General features: G+C 44.2%; 1 protein-coding gene across 4 annotated transcripts in view; it reads left to right on the forward strand.

The window, feature by feature from the left end:
- Positions 1–15,238, forward strand: part of cep44 (centrosomal protein 44) — a 68,128-nt gene that overhangs the window by 9,198 nt on the left and 43,692 nt on the right. The window contains exons 1-2 of one of the 4 annotated variants that reach the window (XM_033018320.1): positions 162–277; positions 11,684–11,779. In XM_033018320.1, coding sequence (XP_032874211.1) covers positions 11,691–11,779 — 89 coding nt within the window. In that variant the 5' untranslated portion in view covers positions 162–277; positions 11,684–11,690. Of the gene's footprint in view, positions 1–161; positions 278–6,583; positions 6,656–11,683; positions 11,780–15,238 lie in introns of those variants that run through there. The other 3 variants (XM_033018322.1, XM_033018321.1, XM_033018323.1) reach the window with 3 other exon arrangements.

A 15,238-nucleotide genomic window follows, 5' to 3' on the forward strand; every position in this document is an offset into this window, starting at 1 on the left:
CCCTCGGCGATTGGATCTAAGCCGCGGCGCCGGGGTCAATATGGGGCGGGGGGGGAGGCGACTACGCCAATCAGAGTTGAACAGCCGGTGCCAACCCCCCATTCGCGATTGGCTGCAAGCGGCAAGGGCCGCCGCCCCTGCGCCCAATCGGCTTCAAGGAGTGGAGCGTTCGGGACACCAACTCACCAATGGGCCGCAGGCGGGCGGCGCTGGCGGACGGACGCGGATCAACAGGAAGGTCGGGAGCGGCGGTTTAACGGCGAGAGTGGACCGGGAGGTGAGGAGGAGACTCGGGGCACGGACTGCGAGGGGGCTTCAGCGTTGCTTCTGTTACGGGGAGATTGCCACCCCTCGTCCTCTTCATCAGTCCCCGTCGTCCCTCCATTCATTCCCATCCGCGGAATACAGGCACAAAATGACGGAGTAACACAGCGAGCCAGTCAGTATCTCTGGAGAGAAGGAATGGGCGACGCTTCAGGTCGATACGAGTTTGAAGAAGGGTCTCGACTCGAAACGTCAGCTATTCCTTCTCTCCAGATATGCTGCCTGTCCTGCTGAGTTGCTCCAGCATTTTGTGTCTCTGCTCTAGTTTATGCTTTTAACATCCAGTGTAGGGCTCAATACCATTCCCTCTCCCCATAACACTGTTGCAAATTCTCTCCATCAGCCCCTGTGATCATGTGATAGGTGTAGAATTAGGCCCCTCGGTCCATCAGCTCTACTCCACCATTCAATCATGGCTGAGCTATCTCTCCCTCCTCTCAATGATTCTCATGTGACAGACTGGCAACTTCAAAAATCAATTGCAATGCCTCTAATGCAAATATATCTGTTTTCATGGAAAGTGACTAAAATTGTACACAATCCTCCAGGAGTTATTTCCCCAATACCCCACATCTCTGCAGAAGGAAGTCCTTGTTCTTGTACTCAAATACTTTTGCATTTGTGGTCAACTCGTCTTTTCTCCTGGTTGCTAAACACTTTAACGCTCCCTCCCATTCCCACACTGACCTTTTTGTCCTGAGCCACCTCCATTGTCAGATTGAGGCTGAGCGCAAACTGGATGAACAGCACCTCATATTTACTGGTCATCTTTGTTGAATTCGACCATGTTCCTAATCTTCGCATTTTAAAGCATTTTCTTTAGATTTAATACAATAGGTAGTTCTGCTACAACATGATCATAGTGTTCCTAAGCTACCTTACATTATAGAAAATGATGTGAAAGTGATTGTATTAACCAGAAAAAGGAAATTAGAAGCTAGTTTCAGACTCTCAGTAACAACATTTTAATTGCAGGATGTTCAGAAATATAGGTCTTTTTAATATCTATAGGTTTATATTTGTTACAAGCTAAAAATACTAAAGGCTTTATGCTACATTGTTTAATACAATATCATTGCAGAACACAGTGACGCAGCAGTAGAGTTGCTGTCTTACCGGGAGACCCGGGTTCCATCCTGACAATGGGTGCTGGCGATATGGAGTTTGTACATTCTCCCTGTGACCACAAGCGTTTTCTTCGGCTACTCTGGTTTCCTCGAACATTACAAAAACAATTTAGGTTAATTAGCTTCTGTAGTTTGTCCAGTGTGCAGGATAGAAATAGTGTGTACGTGAGATCATTGGTCGGCATGAACTCAGTGTGCCAGAGGGCCAGTTTTTAAGCTGTATCTCTAAACTAAACTAAGTATTGATAGATGTGATTGCTTGTCAGTTTCAATGGCTTAGTGAAATTAGCAACTGTGTTCTTAAGAGACAATGGTGTCTGATTATTTGGGAGAGGTTACTTAGAAACATTTTTTTTTTTTGCCTCAATGTTTCTTTTCTGGGACAGTTATTTTGCCTGTTGTCAATTTCCAAAGTAACTTTTTAGTGGTTCTCAAGTTTCCATTTGAAATTGTGCTCTGACCAATTCAGCTCCCAGAATACAAATAGTGTTGCTATATTCACTAATCGCATTTTATACAATTCAAGTATATAATAATAATAATAAATTTTATTTATGGGCGCCTTTCAAGAGTCTCAAGGACACCTTACAAAAATTTAGCAAGTAGAGGAAAAACATGTAAGCGGAATGAAATAAATAGTAGAGACATGACTAGTACACAAATTAAAGACAGAATTCAATTCAAAACACAATATGAGGCAATTAGTGCACAGATGAAAAGTGAGGGGGACGTGGGGCTAAGGATAGGCAGAGGTGAAGAGATGGGTCTTGAGGCGGGACTGGAAGATGGTGAGGGACACGGAATTGCGGATCAGTTGGGGGAGGGAGTTCCAGAGCCTGGCAGCTGCCCTGGAGAAGGCTCTGTCCCCAAAACTGCGGAGGTTGGACTTGTGGATGGAGAGGAGACTGGCTGATGTGGATCTGAGGGACCGTGAGGGTTGGTAGGGGGAGAGGAGGTCAGTGAGATATGGGGGGGCCAGGTGGTGGAGGGCTTTGTAGGTGAGGATCAGGATTTTATAGGTGATCCGGTGGGCGATGGGAAGCCAGTGAAGTTGTTTGAGGACTGGAGTGATGTGATGCCAGGATTTGGTGTGGGTGATGAGTCGGGCGGCTGCGTTCTGGACCAGTTGGAGTCGGTTGATGTAGGTGGAGCTGATGCCAAGGAGAAGTGAATTGCAATAGTCCAGTCGGGAGGAGATGAAGGCATGGATGAGTCTTTCAGCAGCGGGAGGTGTGAGAGAGGGTCTGAGTTTGGCGATGTTGCGGAGATGAAAGAAGGAGGTTTTAATGACATGGCGGATGTGAGGCTCAAGGGAGAGGGTGGAATCAAAGATCACGCCAAGGTTGCGGGCCTTGGGAGATGGGGAGACAGTGGTGCCGTCGATGGTGAGAGTGGGGTTATTGATTTTGCTGAGTGTGGCTTTGGAGCCTATGAGGAGGAATTCTGTCTTATCGCTGTTGAGTTTGAAGAAGTTATGTTGCATCCAGGTTTTTATAGCTGACAAACAGGAGTTGATATGGGAGGGGGAGGGGGGGGGGGGTTTGTGGGGGGATTTGGTGCCGAGGTAGATCTGGGTGTCATCGGCGTAACAATGGAAGTCCAGGTTGAAGTGGCGGAGTATCTGACCAAGGGGGAGGATGTAGATGATGAAGAGGAGGGGGCCGAGTACGGAGCCTTGGGGAACATCTTGAGTGACTGTGGCTGTAGCAGAGGTGTGGTTATGGAGAGAGATGAAGTGGGATCTGTTGGAAAGGTAGGAACAGAGCCAGCTGAGTGCAGAACCTTCAATGTCAAGGTCCCCAAGTCTGGTAAGCAGGATGTTATGGTTCACTGTATCGAAGGCTGCACTCAGGTCGAGGAGGATGAGGATGTTGAGGGAACCAGTGTCAGCAGAGGTGAGGAAGTCGTTGAAGACTTTGAGGAGAGCAGTTTCTGTGCTATGGAGGGGGCGAAAGCCAGATTGGAGGGGTTCGAATAGGTTATACGCAAGGAGGTGGGAATGAAGTTGTGACGCAACGATACGCTCCAGGGTTTTTGAAAGAAAGGGGAGGTTTGAGATTGGGCGGTAGTTAATGAGAGAGGAGGGATCAAGACCAGGTTTCTTTAAGATTGGTGTAACAGCAGCAGTTTTGAAAGCGGAGGGGACAATTCCTTGGGACAATGAGGAGTTGAAGAGATTAGTGAGGTAGGGGCAGAGAACGGGGAGGCAGGACTTCAGCAGGGGAGTGGGGAGAGGGTTGAGGGAGCAGGTAGTGGGTTTGGAAGAGCTGATGAGTTTGGAGATTTCAGTAGGGGTGACCAGGTCAAACTGGGAGAGGAAGCAGTGGAGGAGGGGTAAGGAGGTCAGTGGAGATGTTGAAAGGAGGGGCCTTGGTAGGTGGTGGAGTAGATGCTGGGGAGTCGGGTACAGGGGATAAAGATTGAAAGATGGTGCTGATTTTATCAGCGAAAAAGTGGAGGAATGAGTTGCAGAGACCCGGAGTAGAGGTAGGGAGAGTGTTGGCTCGAGGCTTGAGGAGGTTGCCCACTGCGGAGAAGAGGGTTCTGTGGTTTAGGTAGGGGTCGGTGAATATGGAGGATAGGTAGGCAGATTTTGCAGCAATGAGGGCATCTTTGTAGGCAGTGAGGTGGAGTTTGTAAGCTTCATGGTGGACTGTGAGAGATGATTTCTTTGTGCGTCGTTCAAGTCGGCGACCAGTCTGTTTCAGCTTACGAAGTGCAGGTGTGTACCAGGGTGAAGATGTGTTAAAAGTTACGGTTCTTGTTTTGAGGGGGGCCAGAATGTTAAGGGAGGTAGACAAGGTGGAGTTGAGATGGTTTGTGAGATCATCAGGTGAGATATGGGTTGAGTCCAGGGGGAGAGTGATGGAGAGCAGGTCAGAGAGATGGTGGGGATCGATGGATTTTAGATTACGGAAGGTGATTTCTCGGAGGAAGCGGGGGTGAGGTGTCGGAGAAGGGATGGTGAACCGTATAAGCTTATGATCAGAGAGGGGGAAGAGGCATGGATGGAGGTCGAGTACCGGTTGATTTGTGCAACAGACCAGGTCAAGGATGTGACCTTTGTCATGGGTGGGAAAGGTGACGTGCTGAGTGAGAGAGAAGTTGTCAAGTAAAAAGGCGAATTCAGATGCGAACTTGCAGGTGGGGGAGTCCATATGAATATTTAAGTCACCAAGTAGCAGCAGACGTGGGGAGAGGGATGAGGCAAGTGTGAGGAGTTCACACTCAGTGAAGTCAGATAGGAAGGAGGGGTTTGGTTTAGGTGGCCGGTAAATGAGGATGACTGTCATGGAGGAAAGGGCTTTGAAGGCGAGGAATTCAAATGATGCTACTGGGGGGATGGCGAGTTCAGTGATCCGAAAGTTCTGGTTGAAAATAACAGCGTAACAAGTATATAACACGATATATACTCAGAATTCATAAGCCCTTTGCATTGACAAATGTCCTCCACCTCACTCGGTTGTCATCAGTTCTTTCGAGATCTCTCCAGTTGAGCCTACTCTCAGACATTTCTGTCTGGACATCTCTTCTCCAGCTGTTCTGGGGTGACCTCTTTTCCTTTTTCCTTGCGGGTTCCATTTCAGGGCTTGCTGGGTGATGTTTGTGGCAGGTTTCCTGAGGGTGTGTCCAATCCAACTCCATTTTCTCCTTCGAATTTGTAAGTCAATGGGCTCCTGGCTTGTTCTTTTCTACAGGTCCACATTGCTTACGTTGTCCCTCCACTAGATGTTAAGTATTCTCCTAAGGCAGGTGTTAATAAATGGTTGCATCCTGTTGGTAGTGTGTTTTGTTGTTTGCCATGTCTCTGATCCATACAGCATCACCTGTTTCACATTTGAGTTAAAGATGCATATTTTGGTGTTGATTGAGATGTGTTTTGAGCTCCTGATCTTCCTGAGCATGTTAAACACCACCCTAGCCTTATTGATTCTATTTTTTATGTCTGCCTCTGCCCCTCCGATGTCCAAAACACCGCCTAGGTATGTGAATGTTTCTACCTCCTCTAGAGCAGTGTTGTGCATAAGGATAAGGTTGCTAGTTTTGGAGTGGATCCTCATCACCTGTGGCTTTGCTGTATTGGGTGTAAGAACAAGCTGCAACAAAACTTGGGAGAGTCTGTCCGTCTTCTCCTGCATTTGAATCTGTGTGTGTGAAAGGAGAGCTATGTCGTCTGCAAAGTCAAGATCATCTAGCCGCTCCCACATTGTCCACTGAATTCCATTTATTTTCCCTTCAGTTGTTTCCATCATGATCCAGTCAATTGCCAGGAGGAACAGGAATGGTGACAATAGACATTCCTGCTTGATGCCCGTCCTGACACTAAAGCTCTGAGAGAGCTGGCCAGCATGCATAACTTGTATGAGGTTCCATCGTACGAGTTCTTGATTAAGTTTATGATCTTGGTGGAAATTCCATAGTGGTCCATTAGGCGCCATGGTGTTGTCCCATCTAAGCTGTCAAACGCTTTCTCAAATGAAGTTGATGTACATGGTGTTCCATTCAATAGTCTGCTCAATGATGATGCGTAATGTTGCCATGTGGTCTGTGCATGAGCGATCCTTCCTGAACCCTGCTTGCTGGTCCCGTAGCCTCTTGTCTACAGCTTCCTGAAGACGGTTGAGAATAACCTGAGAATTTTACTGGGTACAGAAAGTAGGGTGATCCCTCGGTAGTTGCATTAATTGCAATGTGTAAAAAGAGTTGAGATACTGTCTTATAATTTTGCTGCATGTCATTGTGGGATATATCATGTCTTGATTGGCGAATATGTTTAGTTTGTGACTTTATTTGAAGCTGAAATAATATGTGAATGCTTCATTGAGTATAATTCTGACTGGTAACTATGCACTTCGTCCGAGCACATTATCGAACGCGTCATGCAAGCCATCTTAAATGACCACCTAAACTGTCATTTGGCAACCTAAAAAGCTGCCAAGGTTGCCCGGCTGGCAACAGGGAAAAAAAGTTAAGCGAGAGCCCTGCCATTTCCTATGCATTTCATCTTGTCTGGGAATTTTTCCTTTTTCTTTTGTCTTCAGAATGCTGATTCTAGTTTAGTTTAGAGATACAGCGTGGAAACGGGCCCTTCGGGCCACCGGGTCCGCGCCGACCAGCGATCCCTGCATATTCCTGCCTTCTCTCTCGCTCGCCCCCATCCCTTTGTTTCTCTACTGGTTTGACAGTCACTACCTCGGATTAAAGTAAGTGACCACATTACAAAAACTGCCATTTCTAATGAAAAGACTAACAGAGAAGAACACGTGTAGGCTGCCTGTCTTGATTTTACTTTGGCAGCAGCTTTACTCTCTTGCCTGATGCCCTCACTTGCCCTAAATGTCTATCTCTCTCAGACTTGAAATGACATTAATCTAAAAGGTTAATCATATTCCTCTTACATAGCTTCTGCATCATTAGAGGTTTGACAAGTGATCTAATTCTGTTAATATGATAAGGTGATTCACTAATATAGCACTAGATATCTATTCCTATTTTTGGAGGAATCTGGAAACATTTTAGATGGGTAATTTAGGAATGGAACCATGGAGTGAAATGTGTAGGAAGGAACTGCAGATGCTGATTTAAAGTGAAGACACACAAAAAGCTCAAGTAACAGTGGGTCAGGCAGCATCTTTGGAGAAAAGGAATAGGTGACCTTTCAAGTCGATACCCTTCTTCAGACTTATCGGCCCCATTTTATCCAAAAGGTGCGACTGACATGGGTCAATTAAAGTTATCAAAACTGAGATCAGTTGATGGTTACTAATATAACCCTATAACCATATAACAATTACAGCACGGAAACAGGCCATTTCGGCCCTTCTAGTCTCCCCTAGTCCCATCTATCTGCACTCAGACCATAACCCTCCATTCCTTTCCCGTCCATATAACTATCCAATTTATTTTTAAATTATAAAATCGAACCTGCCTCCACCACCTTCACTGGAAGCTCATTCCACACAGCTACCACTCTCTGAGTAAAGAAGTTCCCCCTCGTGTTACCCCTAAACTTCTGTCCCTTAATTCTCAAGTCATGTCCTCTTGTTTGAATCTTCCCTACTCTCAGTGGGGAAAAGCTTATCCACGTCAACTCTGTCTATCCCTCTCATCATTTTAAAGACCTCTATCAAGTCCCCCCTTAACCTTCTGCGCTCCAAAGAATAAAGACCTAACTTGTTCAACATTTCTCTGTAACTTAGTTGCTGAAACCCAGGCAACATTCTAGTAAATCTCTTCTGTACTCTCTCTATTTTGTTGACATCCTTCCTATAATTAGGCGACCAAAATTGTACACCATACTCCAGAATTGGCCTCACCAATGCCTTGTACAATTTTAACATTACATCCCAACTTCTATACTCAATGCTCTGATTTATAAAGACCAGCACACCAAAAGCTTTCTTTGCCACCCTATCTACATGAGATTCCACCTTCAGGGAACTGTGCACAGTTATTCCCAGATCCCTCTGTTCAACTGCATTCTTCAATTCCCTAGCATTTACCATGTACGTCCTATTTTGATTTGTCCTGCCAAGATGTAGCACCTCACACTTATCAGCATTAATCTCCATCTGCCATCTTTCAGCCCACTCTTCCAACTGGCATAAATCTCTCTGTAAACTTTGAAAATCTACTTCATTATCCACAACACCACCTATCTTAGTATCATCTGCATACTTACTAATCCAATTTACCACACCATCATCCAGATCATTAATGTACATGACAAACAACAGTGGATCCAACACAGATCCCTGTGGCACCCCACTAGTCACTGGCCTCCAACCTGACAAACAGCCATCCACCATTACTCTCTGGCATCTCCCATTCAGCCACTGTTGAATCCATCTTGCTACTCCACCATTAATACCCAACAATTGAACCTCCTTAACCAACCTTCCATGAGGAACCTTGTCAAAGGCCTTACTGAAGTCCATATATACAACATCCACTGCTTTACCCTCATCAATTTCCCTAGTAACCTCTTCAAAAAATTCAAGAAGATTAGTCAAACATGACCTTCCAGGCACAAATCCATGTTGACTGTTCCTAATCAGACCCTGTTTATCCAGATGCTTATATATATTATCTCTAAGTGTCCTTTCCATTAATTTGCCCACCACTGACGTCAAACTAACAGGTCTATAGTTGCTAGGTTTACTCTTAGATCCCTTTTTAAACAATGGAACAACATGCGCAGTACGCCAATCCTCCGGCACTATTCCCATTTCTAATGACATTTGAAATATTTCTGTCATAGCCCCTGCTATTTCTACATTAACTTCCCTCAATGTCCTAGGGAATATCTTGTCCGGACCTGGAGACTTATCCACTTTAAAATTTCTCAGAAGTGTCAGTACTTCCTCTTCTTTGAATCTCATAGTTTCCATAGCTACTCTACTTGTTTCCCTTACCTCACATAATTCAATATCCTTCTCCTTGGTGAATACCGAAGAAAATAAATTGTTCAATATCGCCACCATCTCTTTTGGCTCTGCATATAGCTGTCCACTCTGACTCTCTAATGGACCAATTTTATCCCTCGTTATCCTTTTGCTATTAATATAGCTGTAGAAACCCTTTGGATTTACTTTCACCTTACTTGCCAAAGCAACCTCATATCTTCTTTTAGCTTTTCTAATTTCTTTCTTAAGATTCTTTTTACATTCTTTATACTCCTCAAGCACCTCATTTACTCCATGCTGCCTATAATTATTGTAGATCTCTCTCTTTTTCCGAACCGTGTCCAATTTCCCTTGAAAACCATGGCTCTTTCCAATTGTTACTATTTCCTTTCAACCGAACAGGGACATAAAGATTCTGTACTTAAAATTTCACCTTTAAATGTCCTTCATTTCTCTTCCACATCTTTCCCATAAAACAAAATGTCCCAATTTACTCCTTTTAAATCCTTTTGCATCTCCTCAAAGTTAGCCTTTCTCCAATCAAAAATCTCAACCCTAGGTCCAGTTCTGATCCTCTCCATAATTATATTGAAACTAATGGTATTGTGATCACTGGACCCGAACTGTTCCCCAACGCATACCTCTGCCACCTGACCCGTCTCATTTCCTAACAGGAGGTCCAGCACCGCCCCTTCTCCAGTAGGTACTTCTATGTATTGCTGCAAAAAACTATCCTGCACACATTTTACAAACTCCAACCCATCCAGCCCATTTACAGAATGTGTTTCCCAGTCTATGTGTGGAAAATTGAAATCTCCCACAATCACTACCTTGTGCTTACTACTAATATCTGCAATCTCCTTACATATTTGCTCTTCCAATTCTCGCTCCCCATTTGGCGGTCTATAATACACCCCTATAAGTGTTGCTACCCCTTTCCCATTTCTCAGTTCCACCCAAATAGCCTCCCTAGATGAGCCCTCTAATCTATCCTGCCAAAGCACTGCTGTAATATCTTCCCTGATAAGCAATGCAACACCTCCACCTCTTGCCCCTCCAATTCTATCACACCTGAAGCAACGAAATCCTGGAATATTTAGTTTCCAATCACAGCCCTCCTGCAACCATGTTTCACTGATCGCCACAACATCATACTTCCAGGTGTCAATCCAGGCTCTAAGTTCATCCACCTTTCTTACAATGCTCCTAGCATTAAAATATACACATTTAAGAAATCCACCCTCTCTTATTCTCTGTTTATTGTCTTTTTCTTCTTTCTCCCCTACATTTTGGGTCAGAGTGCTATCCTTCTCTGCCTCCTGCCTCACACACTGACTGCCAGCTTTCCCAATTTGAGTCCCTCCCCCCAACCGTTCTAGTTTAAAGTCTCCCCAGTAGCCTTTGCAAATCTCCCCGCCAGGCTATTGGTCCCCCTCGAGTTCAAGTGCAACCCGTCCTTTCTGTACAGGTCGCACCTTCCCCAAAAGAGGTCCCAATGATCCAGAAACTTGAATCCATACCCACTGCACCAGTCCCTCATCCACGCATTTATCCTCCACCTCGCTCCATTCCTACTCTCACTGTCGCGTGGCACAGGCAGTAATCCTGAGATTGTTACCTTTGCAGTCCTTCTCCTTAACTCTCTACCTAACTCCCTAAATTCTTCTTTCAGGACCTCTTCTCTTTTTCTACCTAAGTCGTTGGTACCTATATGTACCACAACCTCAGGCTCCTCTCCCTCCCATTTCAGGATATCTTGGACACGTTCAGACACATCCCTGACCCTGGCACCAGGGAGGCAAACTACCATCCGGGTCTCCTGTCTGCGTCCACAGAATCGCCTATCCGACCCCCTGACTATAGAGTCCCCTATTACTATTGTCCTCTTCTTTTCCTTACCCTTCTGAGCAACAGGACCGGTCTTTATGCCGGAGGCCCCGCCGCTGTCGCTACCCCCAGGTAGGCTGTCTCCCCCAACCGTACTCAAATATGAGGACTTATTTTCAAGGTGTACAGCCACCGGGGTACTCACCAGTCCCTGCCACTGCCCATTGCCCTTCCTAACTGTGACCCAGTTGTCTGCCTCCCGTGGTCTTGGAGTGACCACCTCTCTGTAACTCCTTTCTATGACCTCCTCGCTCTCCTGACTAGACAGAGGTCATCGAGTTGCTGCTCCAGGTTCCTAACACGGTCCCTTAGGAGCCCCATCTCGACGCACCTGGCGCAGATGTGGACGTCTGGAGGGCACTCAGACTCCATGACCTCCCTCATCTGACATCCAGAACAGTAAACTGCCCTGGCCCTCATTCTCCCCCTTATCCGAATACAATACAAAGCCTTACCCGGGATACAAGCCAATCAGTTGCTTCCTCTAGTCCGTTCGACCAATCAGCGGCTTCCTCAAGTGCACTTAATTTGAAATGTGATCTGCGAATGGAACATTGCAGATTTTGGCTCCTCCCTCACCAACGGCTCCTGGGCCTCTGTTGAAACAAGCCCCGCGCTGGGTTATTGAACTCACCGCACGGAGGTCGCTCCTCCCTCACCAACGACTCCTGGGCTATAATCTAGACAATAGAGATTTAGAACAAATTGTGGTAAATGAACTGAGGACAGATCTGCAGTGAAGCTATGAAATGTGAATATGCTGAAAGTGTTATATATTTTATCCCTGTTCTTATACAAAACAGATTTACTGGATACTCATACCACTGTTGTTTCTAAGATCTGTGGAGTTTGTTGGTTGACCAAAATGACAGTCATGAATATGTTTTATAAACTGCAATCAACTAAGGCAAGTCTATATGTTTTTTGATCATACTGTAGGATCAAGATGACAACTGGTGATCTGCGGGGATCCCTTCGAAAATTAGAACAAGGACTTCGTTCATTTAATTATCCACAAGATATTGATTGCACTGGGTAAGTAAATGATTATAATGTGTAGGAAGGAACTGCAGGTGCTGGTTTACACCGAAGATAGACACAAAATGCTGGAGTAACTCAGCTGGACAGGCAGCATCTCTGGAGAGAAGGAATGCAAATGTTTTGGGTTGAGACCATTCTTCAGACTGCTACAGTGATTCTTTAAACAAACCAGAAGGTGGGCATCGTTTCTGTTAATCAGCAAGTTACAGTGCCCTCCATAATGTTTGGGATAAAGACCTATCATTTATTTATTTGCCTCTGTACTCCACAATTTGAGATTTGCAATAGAAAAAAATCACATGTGGTTAAAGTGCACATTGTCAGATTTTAATAAAGAGTATTTTTTTAATACATTTTGGTTTCACCATGTAGAAATTACAGCAGTGTTTATACATAGTTCCCCCCCATTACAGAGCACCATAATGTTTGAGACACAGCAATGTCATGTAAATGAAAGTAGTTATGTTTAGCATTTTGTTGCGTGCGATGACTGCTTGAAGTCTGCGATTCATGGACATCACCAGTTGCTGGGTGTCTTCTCTGGTGATGCTCTGCCAGGCCTGTATTGTAGCCATCTTCATCTTATGCTTGTTTTGGGGGCTAGTCCCCTTCAGTTTTCTCTTCAGCATATAAAAGGCATGCTCAATTGGATTCAGATTGGGTGATTGACTTGGCCACTCAAGAATTGACCATTTTGTAGCTTTGAAAAACTCCTTTGGTGCTTTAGCAGTGTGTTTGGGATCATTGTCTTGCTGTAGAATGAACCGTCGGCCAATGTGTTTTGAGGTATTTGTTTGAACTTGAGCAGTTAGGATGTGTCTATACACTTCAGAATTCATTATGCTACTACCATCAGCAATGAAGATAAGTGAACCAGTACCTTCAGCAGCCATACGTGCCCAGGCCAAAACACCCCCACCACCCTGTTTCACATACGAGGTGGCATGCTTTGGATCTTGGGCAGTTCCTTCTCTCTTCCATACTTTGCTCTTGCCATCACTCTGCTATAAAATATTCTTAGTCTCATCTGTCCACAAGACCTCTTTCCAGAACTGTGATTACTCTTTTAAGTACTTCTTGGCAAACTGTAACCTGGCCATCCTATTTTTGCGGCTACCCAGTGGTTTGCAGTGTAGCCTCTGTATTTCTGTTCATGAAGTCTTCTGCGGACAGTGGTCATTGACAAATCCACACCTGAATCCTGAAGAGTGTTTCTGATCTGTTGGACAGGTGTTTGGGAATTTTTCTTTATTATAGAGAGAATTCTTCTGTCTTCAGCTGTGGAGGTCTTCCTTGGCCTGCCAGTCCCTTTGTGATTAGGAAGCTCACCAGTGCTCTCTTTTTAATGATGTTCCAAACAGTTGATTTTGGTAAGCCTAAGGTTTGACTGATGTCTCTAACAGTATTATTTTTGTTTCTACGTCTCATAATGGCTTCTTTGACTTTCATTGGCACAACTTTGGTCCTCATGTTTATAAACAGCAATAAAGGTTTCCAAAGGTGATGGAAAGACTAGGTGCTGAGAGCTCTTTTATACCTGCATTAAGGAGGCATTTAAAGACACCTGAGCAATTACAAACACCTGTGAAGCCATGTGTCCCAAACATTATGGTGCCCTGGAATGGAAGGGGACTATGTATAAACACAGCTGTAATTTGTACATGGTGAAACCAAAATGTATAAAAATACCCTTTAATAAAATCTGACATTATGCACTTTAACCACATGTAATTTTTTGTTCTATCACAAATCACAAATTGTGCAGTACAGAGGCAAATAAATAAATTATGGGTCTTGGTCCCAAACATTATGGAGGGCACTGTAGATTTTTGTGCTTTAAAATATACATTTTCCCTGTTTTGTGCATTTAAGCTTAGGCTCAGAAGATGTAATATGGTATTGATGTTGGTTTATTATTGTTATGAGTACTGAGGTACATTGAAAAACTTTATTTTTTGTCATAACGAGGCAAATGGTGAGTACATAAGGTAGTGCACAAGAGAAAGGCAACAGAATGCAGACTGTAGGTATAAAGTTCATATTAAAACAAATTGCAAGAGCCACAACAAGGTAGATTGGAAGATTGGGATTTTCTTCCCTAGCATATGAGAGGTCCTTTCAAGAGACTGATAACAGCGGAAGAGAGGACAACTCTAGGATCTTTGATATCTACATGAAATAACATTATATCTGCATTAACATGCTGCTTCTAGAAAGAGAAAATTCTAATCATATGTTTTATTTCTAAATCATTGAGCATGTAATTTCAGTAGGAAGTCATATAGTTTCTACGTTGTGAGGCTAAAAATCCAGTGTAGTCATATCCACAATGGTTTCAGAATGTGCAAAATAATGAGGAAATATAAGGTTGGCATTGGAAAAATGATCACGAAGCTGTTGAATTTCTTTCCCTGAAAGGACTTCTGTCATCCTTCCCAATGAACCCCTTATGCAAATCTAGTCCAGTATTTAACAATACTGCCAACAAATTCAGAGCACTGATGGATGCGCAAACACATGTCTGTATTGTTAGTAACTAAGGGCACAAATACTTAGTTTGTGGAGCAAAATAATCCATGAACTGCACTTTTGGCTGGCTGAATCAGTTATGAAGTCACCAAGCTTGTCTTGAACCAAAAACAGAAAGGGGTAAAGTTTGTTAGCCTTTCTAATCGGTTATGAAATTTATTATTTTGTATTCATCCAAACATTTGGACACTTTCATTGCATATGAAGCCAGAAATTTGAACGAACTCTAACACTATCAAAGTCTATAAAACAATATTTTCCATATTGCTCAGGCTCTCCAGGATTATCTGTGCATTTACATTAAGAAAGGAGTGTGCCAATGTCCAGCTTGATTTCCTGTCTGTGTCCCCTTTAGATGAGAATATTGCTCTCGGTATATTTATTGTAGTTTCAAATTCCTTAATTTTTTTTATTTGATTACTGATTGGTGTCTAGTTGGGAAAAGGGGAAGTACAACGAGATCTTGGGGTCCTTGTTCATCAGTTACTAAAAGTAAGCATGCCGGTACAGCAGGCAGTGAAGAAAGCTAATGGCATGTTGGCCTTCATAACAAGAGGAGTTGAGTATAGGAGCAAAGAGGTCCTTCTGCAGTTGTACAGGCCCCTAGTGAGACCACACCTGGAGTATTGTGTGCAGTTTTGGTCTAAAAATGTGAGGAAGGACATTCTTGCTATTGAGGGAGTGCAGCGTAGGTTCACGAAGTTCCCATGATGGCGGGACTGTAATATGCTGATAGAATGCAGTGGCTGGGCTTGTATACTCTGGAATTTAGAAGCATGAGAGGGGGTCTTATTGAAATATAAGATTATTAAAGGATTGGACACGCTAGAGGCAGGAAACATGTTCCCCATGTTGGAGGAGTCCAGAACCAGGGGCCACAGTTTAAGAATAAGGGGTAGGCTATTTAGAACGGAGATGAGGGAA

The sequence above is a fragment of the Amblyraja radiata genome, chromosome 3 (assembly GCF_010909765.2).
Source record: "Amblyraja radiata isolate CabotCenter1 chromosome 3, sAmbRad1.1.pri, whole genome shotgun sequence".
Lineage (NCBI taxonomy): Eukaryota > Metazoa > Chordata > Chondrichthyes > Rajiformes > Rajidae > Amblyraja > Amblyraja radiata.